The following is an 11,655-nucleotide window of genomic DNA, read 5'->3' on the forward strand; positions in this document are numbered from 1 at the left end:
ATTTTCTGAAAGCTCTGAGAAAGGTTCCGCCTGTTAGTAGGCACGGTCATATATATTTCATTTATGCATGCATGCCTGCTGTGTCACTGATTCCCTGACCAGAGACTGAACCCACGCCCTCTAAGGTGGAAGCATGGCTTCTTAACCTCTGGACCGCCTTGAGACAAAGGATCATACATCAAAATGACACACTGATATTTACATAAACTTCACTGAGGATACATAGTCCAGGTAAACAAGTACAGAGTGAGCAGCAGATCATCATGACCCCTACAGAGCTGGGAAAGAACACCGTTCTTATAAGAAGATATATTGTCAACATTAGAAAAAAGAAAAAAAAAATGGAGAAGGAAATGGTAACTCATTCTTGCTTGGGAAATCTCAGGGACAGAGGAGCCTGGCGGGCTACAGTCCAGGGTGTCTCGCAGAGTCGGTCACAACTGAGCACGCATGCATGGCTGATTCACTTCATTGTACAGCAGAAACTAAGATAACATTGTAAAGTATTATCTTTCAATTTTTAAAAAAATGGGGAAAAAAAGAAATAAAATGTTAAAAAAAGAAAAGAAAAGAGATCGTTACTGTGGAGCAGGAGTTCCTATCTTTCCATCTTTGAGGATCTCTGCTTAATGCGTTACACAGATTAGCAAGAGAGGGAGGGAAGAGGTCCAAACAAAGAATTGTTGTTTACTTTTTCTTGTCCTACCTTAAAATACAAATCTTATTGCATCAGAGTAATAATGAACACTCACATTCCCCAGCTCTTACTATATGTCAAGTCCTGTTCTTTAACAACTCTGAAGTAGGAATTGTTATCCGCAGGAGCAAACAGAGGTGGAGACACACGGCCAAAGTCACAGAGCTGGGAAATGGTAGGGCAAGATTTGCAGCTAGGTTCACTCTCATTCCAGACCACTGTGGCTGGACAGCCCTGTCCCCCTTTCAGACCGGCATCGGGTACACCCATCTGTAGCTGAGTCCAGCCAAAAAATTGCCGTGCAGCTAGAGGGAGCCCCTGCCCAGGGCTTTCAGCCCTCCCTGGGGTTGGGGAGTCCCAGCGCTGGGAGGTGGCCCTGCGCCTCGGGGCCAAGGTCCTGGGACAGTGACCAGAGACAAAAGAGCAGCAGTGTCCCGCGCACTCCTAGCCAGTCTCCGCTCACGTGCATTGCGAGCTGGGGGTTGGGTGGGAGAGGTGGAGGGGGTGGGTCTCAAGAGAGGTTTGACTCGCGAACTGACTGGTTGGTTGAAGACCAGACCCTAAAACAGATTGGACGCGTAAAGCCCGTGGACTCCTGCTGACTGGTCGAGGAGGAGCAATTTAACGCTTGATTGGCGGGAGGGATTCCACCCTCTATCGTCTATTGGCTAGAGATGAAATAACCCAGTTATAATTGGCTGGCGGGCTCAGCTGCGATCCAATCAAGGCAGTCGAGGGCCGGGGGAGGGTGGCAATTAACCCTTTAGAGAATGCTGCCCGGCTTGGGCACTTTAGAGTCGAGGCGCCGGGTTGTTTCCTTGATTCTGGCCCGCAGCCCCAGGGCAGTGGGGCTCATCCTCCCAGGCCTCAGTGTCTTCCTGGTACCAACAGCTAAGGCCTGTGGGTCCCTCATTAGGAGTGATCGCGGATCTCAATTTCCCCGCTAGTCGTAGCGGGTTGAGCCCCCCTAAGTCCCCCAGCTCCAGGCCTCAGTCAGTGTCCTCGGCTGGAGTCATTGGTTCTCCGAAAGAGGAAGCCCCCGGCCTCAGTGTTTCCAGTGGTGCTCCGAACTCTCGGTTACCACTTCCCTCCCACAGAAGGTGGCCTCAGGCCTCAGTTTCCCGAATGGTCCCCTAGGGTTGAACCCCCACCTTCCTCTCCCGCGTGAACAGGCCAGAGTCTGGCTTTCCCCGGCTCGCATCTGCTGGCCAAGCCCCCAGTCGCCCACCGGCGGCGGCCAATGGCAGCGATGCTCCCCCCTAGGGGCGGAGCCGCGTCACGTGCCGGGAAGAAAGAGCCCGAGGCACACCGGGCGCGGGGCGTGGGGCGGAACGGCCATGGCAGGTACGGCGGGCCTGGCGGGGGGCCGGTGGGGCACCGGGCTGGGTGGCTGCACCGCCTCAGGGCGCGCGGCTCCGCTGCAGCCTGTCGCTGCCCGTAGCTCCGGAACCGCTGTCCCCCGCGGGCGGCGCGGGCGAGGAGGCGCCGGATGAAGACGAGGACGAGGCGGAGGCCGAGGACCCGGAGCGGCCAGGGGCATCGGGAGGCGCGCGCGGCGGCGGAGGCGGCGGCGGGGCGGGACCGGGGAGCTGCGGTGGGCCAGGGGGCGCGCTCACTAGGCGCGCGGTCACGCTGCGGGTGCTCCTCAAAGACGCGCTGCTGGAGCCGGGCGCCGGAGTGCTGTCCATCTATTACCTGGTGAGCACCTCCCAGCCTCATCCCGTTCCAGCTGGTGCAGAAAGGGGAAACCCGGGTCTAGTGTGCTTTCTTGCCGCAAGCCGAGCCCCTGGTGTGAGGAGGGGAAACTGAGGCACAGAGCATCCTGATCCAGCAGGAGCCTTTCTGGGTGGGAGAACATTGTTCACCAAACTCTCCATTCCACAAAGGAGAATCTTAGGCTCTGGGAGGACATTACTGCCTTCCTGGCTATGTAACTTCACTCAACCTATGCGTATCCTAGTTTCCCCATCCGTAAAATGAATGGGATTTTCTTTCCTCCCATGGGGTTGCATGAGGATACAATGAATAAACTGCTCAGTAGTGTGCCTGCTACACAGTAAGTCCTTTATAAGTGTTTGTTATTATTACCATTATTGTTATTGTTCTCTTTGTGAATGGGAGCAGTTTGTGAATTGAGCATCTGCTGTGTGCCAGGCTGTGTTGGGTGTTAGGGACACAGTGGAGATCAAGTCACATGCAGTTCATGTCCTTTGGGGCTCACAGTCCAGTGAAAGGAGTGGGGATGGGCACATAACTTGACAATTTCAATCCAGGCTGATCAGGATGGTACCTAAGCTGGAAGCCTCCTGGAATGAAGTGGGAGATGGGTGGCAAGCCCTGGGAAGCAGCATGGGGTCAGGGAGGACTTCCTGGAGGAGGCAGACTTGATGAGTACCAGCTCCTGGGTCCAGCCAACCCACTGTCACTGCAGGGGAAGAAGTTCGTGGGAGACCTGCAGCCTGATGGAAGGATTGTGTGGCAGGAAACAGGCCAGGTGTTCAACTCACCCAGCGCCTGGGCCACCCATTGCAAGAAGCTGGTGAACCCGGCCAAGAAGTCTGGCTGTGGCTGGGCCTCTGTCAAATACAAGGGCCAGAAACTGGACAAGTACAAAGCTGCTTGGCTCCGGCGAAACCAGCTCCATATGACTGCAACTGCCGCTGATGAGGTACATCCTTCAGCCTCCCTGACTCACTGCTGGATAAAGAGTGCCCAGAGAGAGAATGTTGGAGCTGGGGCCTTGAGGGATGAATAGGAGTTGATCAGAGTGAGATGAAGGGTAAAGAGCTTTCCAGAGGAAGGAACGGCATATGCACAGCTTTGTAGGAATGAAGAAACACATGATGCTTAAGGAACCATTGTTAGCTGATGCAGCTGGAGATTTGATGCCGTAGTAGCCGAGGGGGCTGGCAGCATTGGCAGGGACCAGATTTGGGAGGGTCTTGAATGCTGTGATAGTAATACATGCACACACACACATAAACACACACGTACACACAGAGGCTGGAGTTGATGCTGCAGTCTTTTTTAATGTTTTTATTTATTTGGCTGCATCAGATCTTAGTTTCGGTTCGTGGGCTCTTTGTTGTAGTGCACGTGCCTCTCTCTGGTTGTGGCTTGGACTCCCAAGTGCACAGGCTTAGTTGCCCCACAGCATGTGGGATCTTAGTTCCCTGACAAGAGATCGAACCCAGATTCCCTTCATTGGAAGGCAGATTCTTAACCTCCCGACCACCAGAGAAGCCCCCAGATGCTGCAGTCTCGAGGCAGAATTTCTTGTTTTCCAGGAAGCCTCAGGTTTTGCTCTTAAGGCCTTTCACCTGATTGGGTGAGGCCCACTGACAGTATCGAGCGTAATCTTTATTGAAAGTTAACTTATTGTAGATGTCGACCAGATGCCTTCACAGCAACACCTAGGCTAGTGTTTGATTCAGTAACTGGGTACTATAGCTGAGCCCAGTTGACTTATAAAACTAACCTTCACACCACACCATAGGGCTGTTCATTCAGCAAGCATTTAATAAATGCCAGCTGTGTGCCAGGCCCTCTTCTACATGCTGGAGATAAAGCAGAGAGCCAAATGAGAAACATCCCTGCCTTCATGGAGAGAGAAACAAAAGAAATAACTCCATCTTATCATACTTTGGAAGAAGTAAGCAGAGGCAGGGGAAGCAAGTGCTGAAAGGAATAGGATGGCCAGGGAAGGCCTCATTGAGAAAGTGACATCTGATCAGTGAACTGAAGGGGTGGAGGCAGGGAGCTATAAAGATTTCTGGAAAACAGCATGTGCAGAGGCTGGACCGGTCTTGTGTTTTGGGGGAACAGCGAGACTCTGATGTGACTGAAGCAGAGAGTGATTATAGGGAGAGAGGGAGGAGGGAAGGGCAGGGAGGGGAAAGGGGCAAGTCTTGGAGGGCATGGTGGGCTGTGGGGAGGACTTGGGCTTGTACCCTGAGGGAAGTCGGATCCCTGGAGTACTGTGAGCGGAGTAGGTGTGGGGCCTGAGTCAGGTCCTTAGCGGCGCCCTCTGGTGGCCGCTGTTGGGAGGACAACAGGAGCCAGGGATTCAGGGTGCAGGTGGGTGATGATGGGGTGAATCTGGCCGGCCTTTGAGGAGGAGGAAGTGGGTAAGTTCTGGTTAATTCTGAAAGTGGATGTGATGTGATTTGCTGGTGGATCTGATGCTGGTGTTAGGAGATGTTTTGTTCCCCTAAATGTTTTAGCAAGCGCCTGGACAGGATTACCCTCATTGGAGATGTGTGGAGGAGCAAGTTTAGGGGGATGATCAGGGTGGCCTTGTTGAATGTGAACACCCCCTTTTGAGATGTCAGGGACTAGCCAGACCTGAGGTCCGGAGGTCAAGGGAGACCTAGCCTGGAGTCAGGATTGTGGGCAGTTGTCCAGGGGGCAACTGGGGTTTGAGGCCACCCAGAAGGGGTGTAGGTGGGGGAATAAAGAGGCGGGAGGACCCAGCCCTGGCCCAACGAGTGAGATGGGGGAGAATAAGGGGGTCCAGGAGTGGTGGGATGTAAGCCGGTCAGTGCGGGGGTGGGGATCCCCGAGGAGTTACCAGGAAACGCTGCTGAGAGGAGGCAGGGGACAAAGACTGAGATGTGGCCGTTGGGTTTGGACAGAGAGGTCACTTCGTCAAGGAAGGGCTCTTTAGGAGAAAGGAGGAGGAGAGGTTATTGAGAGAATCTGATCAACTAATCCATGCAAAGTGTTTACCAGCTAGCTGGATGAATGGAGCAGCAGGGCATATGCTTGGCATATGCTAAATGCTTTGCACGCATTGTCTGATTTCACCCTTATGCCACCCCTGTGGGTTTGGAAGTCATTGTGCCGTTTTACAGGAAAATAGAGCCTGAAGTCCGGAGAAGGCAATGGCACCCCACTCCAGTACTCTTGCCTGGAAAATCCCATGGATGGAAGAGCCTGGTAGGCTGCAGTCCTTGGGGTCGTGAAGAGTCGGACACGACTGAGCAACTTCACTTTCACTTTTCACTTTCATGCATTGGAGAAGGAAATGGCAACCCACTCCAGTGTTCTTGCCTGCAGAATCCCAGAGACGGGGGAGCTTGGTGGGCTGCCGTCTATGGGGTCGCACAGAATCGGACACGACTGAAGTGACTTAGCAGTAGAGCCTGAAGTCAGTTTATAACAGGCGGAGGCGGGATTCCACCCTGAGCAACTGGTCCTCATCCTAGATTGTCTCTGCTCATTCTCTCCCTCTAGTGGGCACCCGGGCCAACGACAGGAATGGCAGGTTCTGGCCTGCCAGAGTTCTTGGTCGAACTTGTGGGGAGGGCATGGAGAATCCAGCTAAAAGTCCCATCGCGTTCTCCCCCACCCCGACCCCACCCAGAGCCCGGCCAGCGAAGTAGAGGAGGAGGAGCCGCTGATAGAGGAAGAGGAGGAGGAGGTTCTGACAGCAGCCTCAGCGGAGGACAAGAGTAGGAGACCACAAGGGAAGGGCCCCTCGGAGCCTGTCCACTCGGGTAAGAGGTGTAGGGGAGGGGAGGAGGTGGGAACGGTGGGGGGAGGTGGACAGAGCTCAGGCGGGAGAGGAGGCTGGGTGTAGAGCCCGCTAGAAGCCTGGCTGACTTCCCAGCCCTCGTTGCCTAATTTCATTCTCACCGCCTGACTTTTTAAGCTATAATTCTACATTTCTTGGTCCCACTGCCTTATTTCTTTATCCTTACTCCTCCGTAGGATTTCTTTGCCCCATTGCCTGATTTCTTTGCCTGTCTGGTCCTCACCTGATTTCCTGGTCCCTTCTTATGATTTTTTAGTTTTTTATGTCCAGTTTGTTGACTTGCTACCTGATTTGTTTTTAAAAATATTTATTGATTGATTGATTTGGCTGCACTGGGTCTTAGTTGCAGCTTGCACGATCTGGTTCCCTTACCAGGGGTGGAACCCACGTCCCTTGCATTAGGAGCATGGACTCTTAGCCACTGGACCGTCAGGGAAGTCCTTTCTTGATTTTTAAAGACTGCCCCTGGAGTCTTCTTTCTTTCTAGGACTGCCTGGTCTTGGTTTTCCAGTTCCTAGCTGGGGAGAAACTGATACTGACTTCTTTTCTTAACACCCCCTGCCAACTCCCCAGAGGCCACGCCCCCAGGGAAAAGGGTGGAAAACAAGATCCGGGTGCCGGTGCGCTACTGCATGCTGGGAAGTCGTGACTCGGCCAGGTCAGATGCACCCCATGCCCGCTGGAACCCCGCCCTCATCCCCGTCTACAGAAGCTCTGCAGCATGGGGTTGGGGGACAAGGGCAGGCAGGGGCAGGTTGGAGACAAGGCCTCAGATCTTCAGAGCTAGCTGTGGGACCGAGGGAGCCAGTGTGGGGGTGAGGGAAGGCCCTTGGGGTGTCTGAGGCTGTGGAACCTTCCTGGCTGCCACAGGAACCCGCGCACCCTGGTGGAAGTAACGTCTTTCGCAGCTATCAACAAGTTCCAGCCATTCAACGTGGCCGTCTCCAGCAACGTGCTGTTCCTGGTGGTGTGTGCACAATCCTTCCTTGTCCCTTAGGTCTCAGGGGCTCCCAGGCCTGGGGAGGGGCTGGTCCCTGCCCAGAGGGTCCTTGGAACAGAGACCTTGTCTGCTCTGTTCACTATTGGTAAATAGTAGGTACTCAATCAATATCTGAGGAAGGAGGGGGGTGGGCTGACCCCCAGGACGGCCTTGGCACCAGGCGCAGTCTGAGCGGGTCTTCCCATGTCCCTCCCCCTCCCCAGGACTTCCACAGCCACCTGACACGCAGCCAGGTCGTGGGGTACCTGGGGGGCCGCTGGGACATCAACAGTCAGAGTGGGTATTGGGGGCCCGTGGGCAGAGAGGGTGTTTGGGGGCCGGGGTCAATGTCCACCCCTTCTCCCGCCTCCGTGCAGTGCTCACGGTGGTTAGAGCCTTCCCCTGTCGGAGCCGGCTCGGGGACGCGGAGACCGCGGCCACCGTGGAAGAGGAGGTGAGGGGGCACATGGCGACGGGGGCATTTGTTGCGGGGTGGGGGAGGGGGCCGCAGGCTGGTGCACACACAGCTGTCCTGGCTACCGCGTCAGGGCGCCTAGCGCCGTGTCGCCACTCAGCAAGGGTGCAGATAGCTACGTGTGAGCTCCAGTCCCCACACCTGTGACCCCCACCGTCATTCTTCCTCTGCGCAGATGCCGCCAGCCCCTTCCCCGCTCAGCCTGCCTGTCACCTGGTAAAGGCCGGATAAATATTAAATACCCTCCTTCGATGTTTTCATACAGTGCTTAGTATGCGCCTAGCACTGCACTAAGCGCTCCACGCCCGCCTTTTCCAGCATGTCAGTTCCGGAGGACAGAATAGGTGTGCGTTTGGTGCACAGCTTTCTCCACCCACCTCTTCCTTTCTCTTTACGCTTGCCTCTACTTGCGTTCGCACATCTGCCTCTTTATTTAACTATTTATTGAGCACCTACTGTGTGCCAGGAATTGTTCCTTGAGCTGGGGATACAGCAGTGAGCAAAATAATATTTTGCCTTAGATTTACAATAGGAGCATTTATTATTTTTTATTATTATATCATTATTTTATTATGTTTTGGCTGTGCCACGGCGGCTTGCGGGATCTTGATTCCTACACCAAGGATTGAGCCCCACCCCTTGTGGGGCTATGAGAGGTCCAAGTCCTTAACCACTGGACCACCGGGGAATATAGGAGGCTTTTAAAAAAATTACTTGTGTTTGGCTCTGCTGGGTCTTTTCTCTAGCTGAGGCGTGGGGGCTTTTCTTCTTGCCGAGCACGGGCTCTGGAGCACAGGGACTTGAGTAGTTGCGGCTCCCAGGCTCCGGAGCCCAGGCTCAGTTGGTGTGGATGGCCTTATTTACTCCCCGGCATGTGGGGTCCTCCCGCGTCTGCGGTTGAAGCCTTTATCTCTAGCATTGGCAGGCAGGTTCTTTACAGCTGGGCCACCGGAGAAGCCTGGAGCATCTTCTTTATGTCTTTGTTGACTGTCCCCCTCCCTGGATTCGCTGAGCGCGGGGCAGGGTCTGTCTCAGTTGGTCACTGCTGTATTCTCAGGGGCCTGGTACACAGCAGGCGCTCATTAAATGTTGGCCGTGTGGGGCTGGATGGTGGCGTGAGCGCCCCGGGGCTGGTGGAGCCCCACCGTCCCGCGTCTCTGCCCTCAGATCTACCAGAGCCTGCTCCTGCGCGGCCTGTCCCTGGTAGGCTGGTACCACAGCCACCCGCAGAGCCCGGCGCTACCGTCGCTGCAGGACATCGACGCGCAGATGGACTACCAGCTACGGCTGCAGGGCTCCAGCAACGGTTTCCAGCCCTGCCTCGCCCTGCTCTGCTGTGAGTCCAGGGAAAGGGGTGGGCGTGGGCCCTGCCGGTCACCGAGATCCCAGGTCCAGCCCCTTCTCTGTGTCTCCGCCTGCAGCTCCTTACTACTCTGGCAACCCCAGCCCAGAGTCCAAGATCTCACCCTTCTGGGTGATGCCGCCCCCTGAGGTAGGCGGGGCTTCAGGGAGGTGTGGGTGGGGCTCTGCGTGGTTGTGGGCGGGGTCAGGAGGGCTTGTTAGTGGCAAAAAGCCAGTACTCTGGTTTCCAGTTCATCTGGGGAGCTGGGGCCTCAGTTTCTCTCAACTGTGAGATAGGAACATAATCACTGAACTGAGGCAGTACGTGTGAGTGGTGTTGAAAAGGTTGGGGCTCCAACTGTGGCAAGCTGCCTTGGCTACCAGTATGGCCTCCGACCTGAGACCTGTCTGGTTTCATTCTCCAAGTCCAGTCTTGGAGTCAGAAATCAGCTTTAGAAAGGAATTTGGGAGCCATGGCCACTCCTGTGTGTGTCTGTGATGGAGGCCACCCTGCCTCCCTGGTCACATTGCTGGGTTCTTCTCAGACCCCACGTGGCTCTGAATCTGATCGCAGCCCAGAGCCAGGCCTGCAGTATCGATTCCCTGGCCCCCAGCCCAGGGAACTTCCTGCTGTGCCCTGCAGTTTTGGGCTGGGGGGTGGGGGGCGGTAGCTAGTGGTGACCAACTTGTGTCTCCACCAGCAAAGGCCCAGTGACTACGGCATCCCCATGGACGTGGAAATGGCCTATGTCCAGGACAACTTCCTGACTAATGACATCCTCCATGAGATGGTAAGCTCACTCTGGAGTGGTGTGGCTGGGGGACCCTGGGAGGAGCAGGCGGGGGCTGAGGGCGCCCCACAAGTTGGACATAACTCTAGGAGTCAGGAAGCTGTGGTTGGAAGTGCCACATCAAGACCCAGATCAGGTCTCTCTTGCTGCTGAAAATCACGGGCTCTAAGGATCAAGTCCCCAGTCCCGGCCCCTCCCCTCACCCCCACCTGGCCTCCTTGCTGTTCTGGAAGGTGCTAGTAGGGACGCTCCTACCTTGGGCTATGCACCTGCCACTGATTCTCCCAGTGGAGACATGTGAGGACCTCAGGTGTTACTTCTGCCATTCAACAGGCATTTAAACAAATGGAGCTAGTTCATCACACCTGTGACTTCACAGATGTTCCTGCTCAGACTAAGGCTAGGCCAGGGAGTCTTTCAGGGCTGCAGGGGTAGAAAGAATCGCATTCAGCGATTCTTCTGCTTCTGGGGGAGGTGTCTCCTCCTCCAGGCAGCCCTCCCTTCTGCCAAGCGCCTTCATTTCCCCAGGGTGGCACTGCTCGGAGGTCCCTCTCTTGGGAAACTAGGTAACTCCTACGTGCTGGGCTGCATTAGTCCAGAGGCCCCTTGATGGGTGGCAGCGGCTGGGGCTCATGTGTTCCCTGTCCTGCTAGATGCTGCTGGTGGAGTTCTACAAGGGTGCCCCTGACCTTGTGAGGTTCCAGGAGACCTGGAACCAGGAGCACACCTACCTGGACAAGCTGAAGGTGAGTGAGGCTCACACCTCGAGTCCCGTGCAAACCCTTCCTTTTGTAAAGATCTCAGGGAGCCCCCCAAAAATATATCCACAGGCAGCTCAAGGAAAAGTGAGTTAAGTGGACTTGTACAAAAATATTTTAGTCAGATATAAGTGCTGCCAAAGAAAAGTCATGTTTGTCACACGAGGGTGGTGACGGTGGAGATGCCTATCAAGTACAGATGAAGATGTAAAAGCCTGCAGCCCTCGTGGCCCTGGGGCTATCCTGGCTGAGACGCTGCTCCTGAACAGGAGGGGCTCTGAGTCTGAAGCACAGCAGAGCTGAGCCAGGCAGAGGGGCTGGTGCTGGGAGTAGGCAGATCCAGTCGCAACCCCCACTGCCCCCGCCATTAAGTCAGGGGTATGTGTCAGCAAGGGCTTGGCAGCCTTGTATCCTGCCTGGGAGTCATTCTCAGAAGACACATCCCACTTGGCTTTACAGAGAACCAGCTTCATGTTTGCTTGTTCTGTTCAGACTGAACAGTGACTGGGGCTTAAAGCTGCCAGATCGGTCACCTCTTACTTCGGGGCGGGGCTGGGCTGGGTGGGTAGGGTGGGTGTGGCCCCGGCGCCTGGGGTGGGGTGTGGGGGATGGGGTGTGTGAGAGCCGACTGTGGAAGGTGTGGAGGAATCTCACCCCCCAGATGACATTCCTAGGCCCAGGATGTACCTGGAGGTGTGGTTTTAGGGACACCACCGGGGTTAGTGGAGCTCTTAGCGGGCCAGCAGCCCTGAGGTGCCGGACCTGCCTGTTTTCAGATCTCCCTGGCCAGCAGGATGCCCAAGGACCAGGGCCTAGGCCACATGCTGGAGCAGGTTTACAGCCTCCTCAAGCAGGGGAACTGAGGGAACCAGTCTCCAAAGACAGGAGAGGGCTCTGATCAGACGTGGCCCCTGCGCCTCTGGGTGAGGGGATGGGTTCAGGGCTTCTGTGCTGTTTGTCCTGTGTGGCTGACTGTGACAGCAGGGGCTCAGATTATATAATAAAGGAGAAACGGGCCAGCTGTCTCTCAGGTGCTGTGACTGTGGGGAGGGCCTGAGCTGGTGACCAGGCAAGTGAC

General features: G+C 55.4%; 1 protein-coding gene across 1 annotated transcript; it reads left to right on the top strand.

Annotated features, from left to right (window-relative positions):
• MPND (MPN domain containing) lies at nt 1,957–11,596 on the top strand. Its single transcript, XM_018050867.1, has 13 exons — nt 1,957–2,041; nt 2,139–2,395; nt 3,129–3,365; nt 6,063–6,195; nt 6,807–6,891; nt 7,104–7,200; nt 7,437–7,509; nt 7,590–7,666; nt 8,855–9,023; nt 9,109–9,179; nt 9,730–9,819; nt 10,473–10,565; nt 11,354–11,596. The coding sequence occupies exons 1-13, from the start codon at nt 2,035–2,037 to the stop codon at nt 11,438–11,440; spliced, it is 1,476 nt and encodes a 491-aa protein (XP_017906356.1). The 5' UTR covers nt 1,957–2,034; the 3' UTR covers nt 11,441–11,596.

The sequence above is a fragment of the Capra hircus genome, chromosome 7 (assembly GCF_001704415.2).
Source record: "Capra hircus breed San Clemente chromosome 7, ASM170441v1, whole genome shotgun sequence".
NCBI classification, from domain to species: Eukaryota; Metazoa; Chordata; class Mammalia; order Artiodactyla; family Bovidae; genus Capra; species Capra hircus.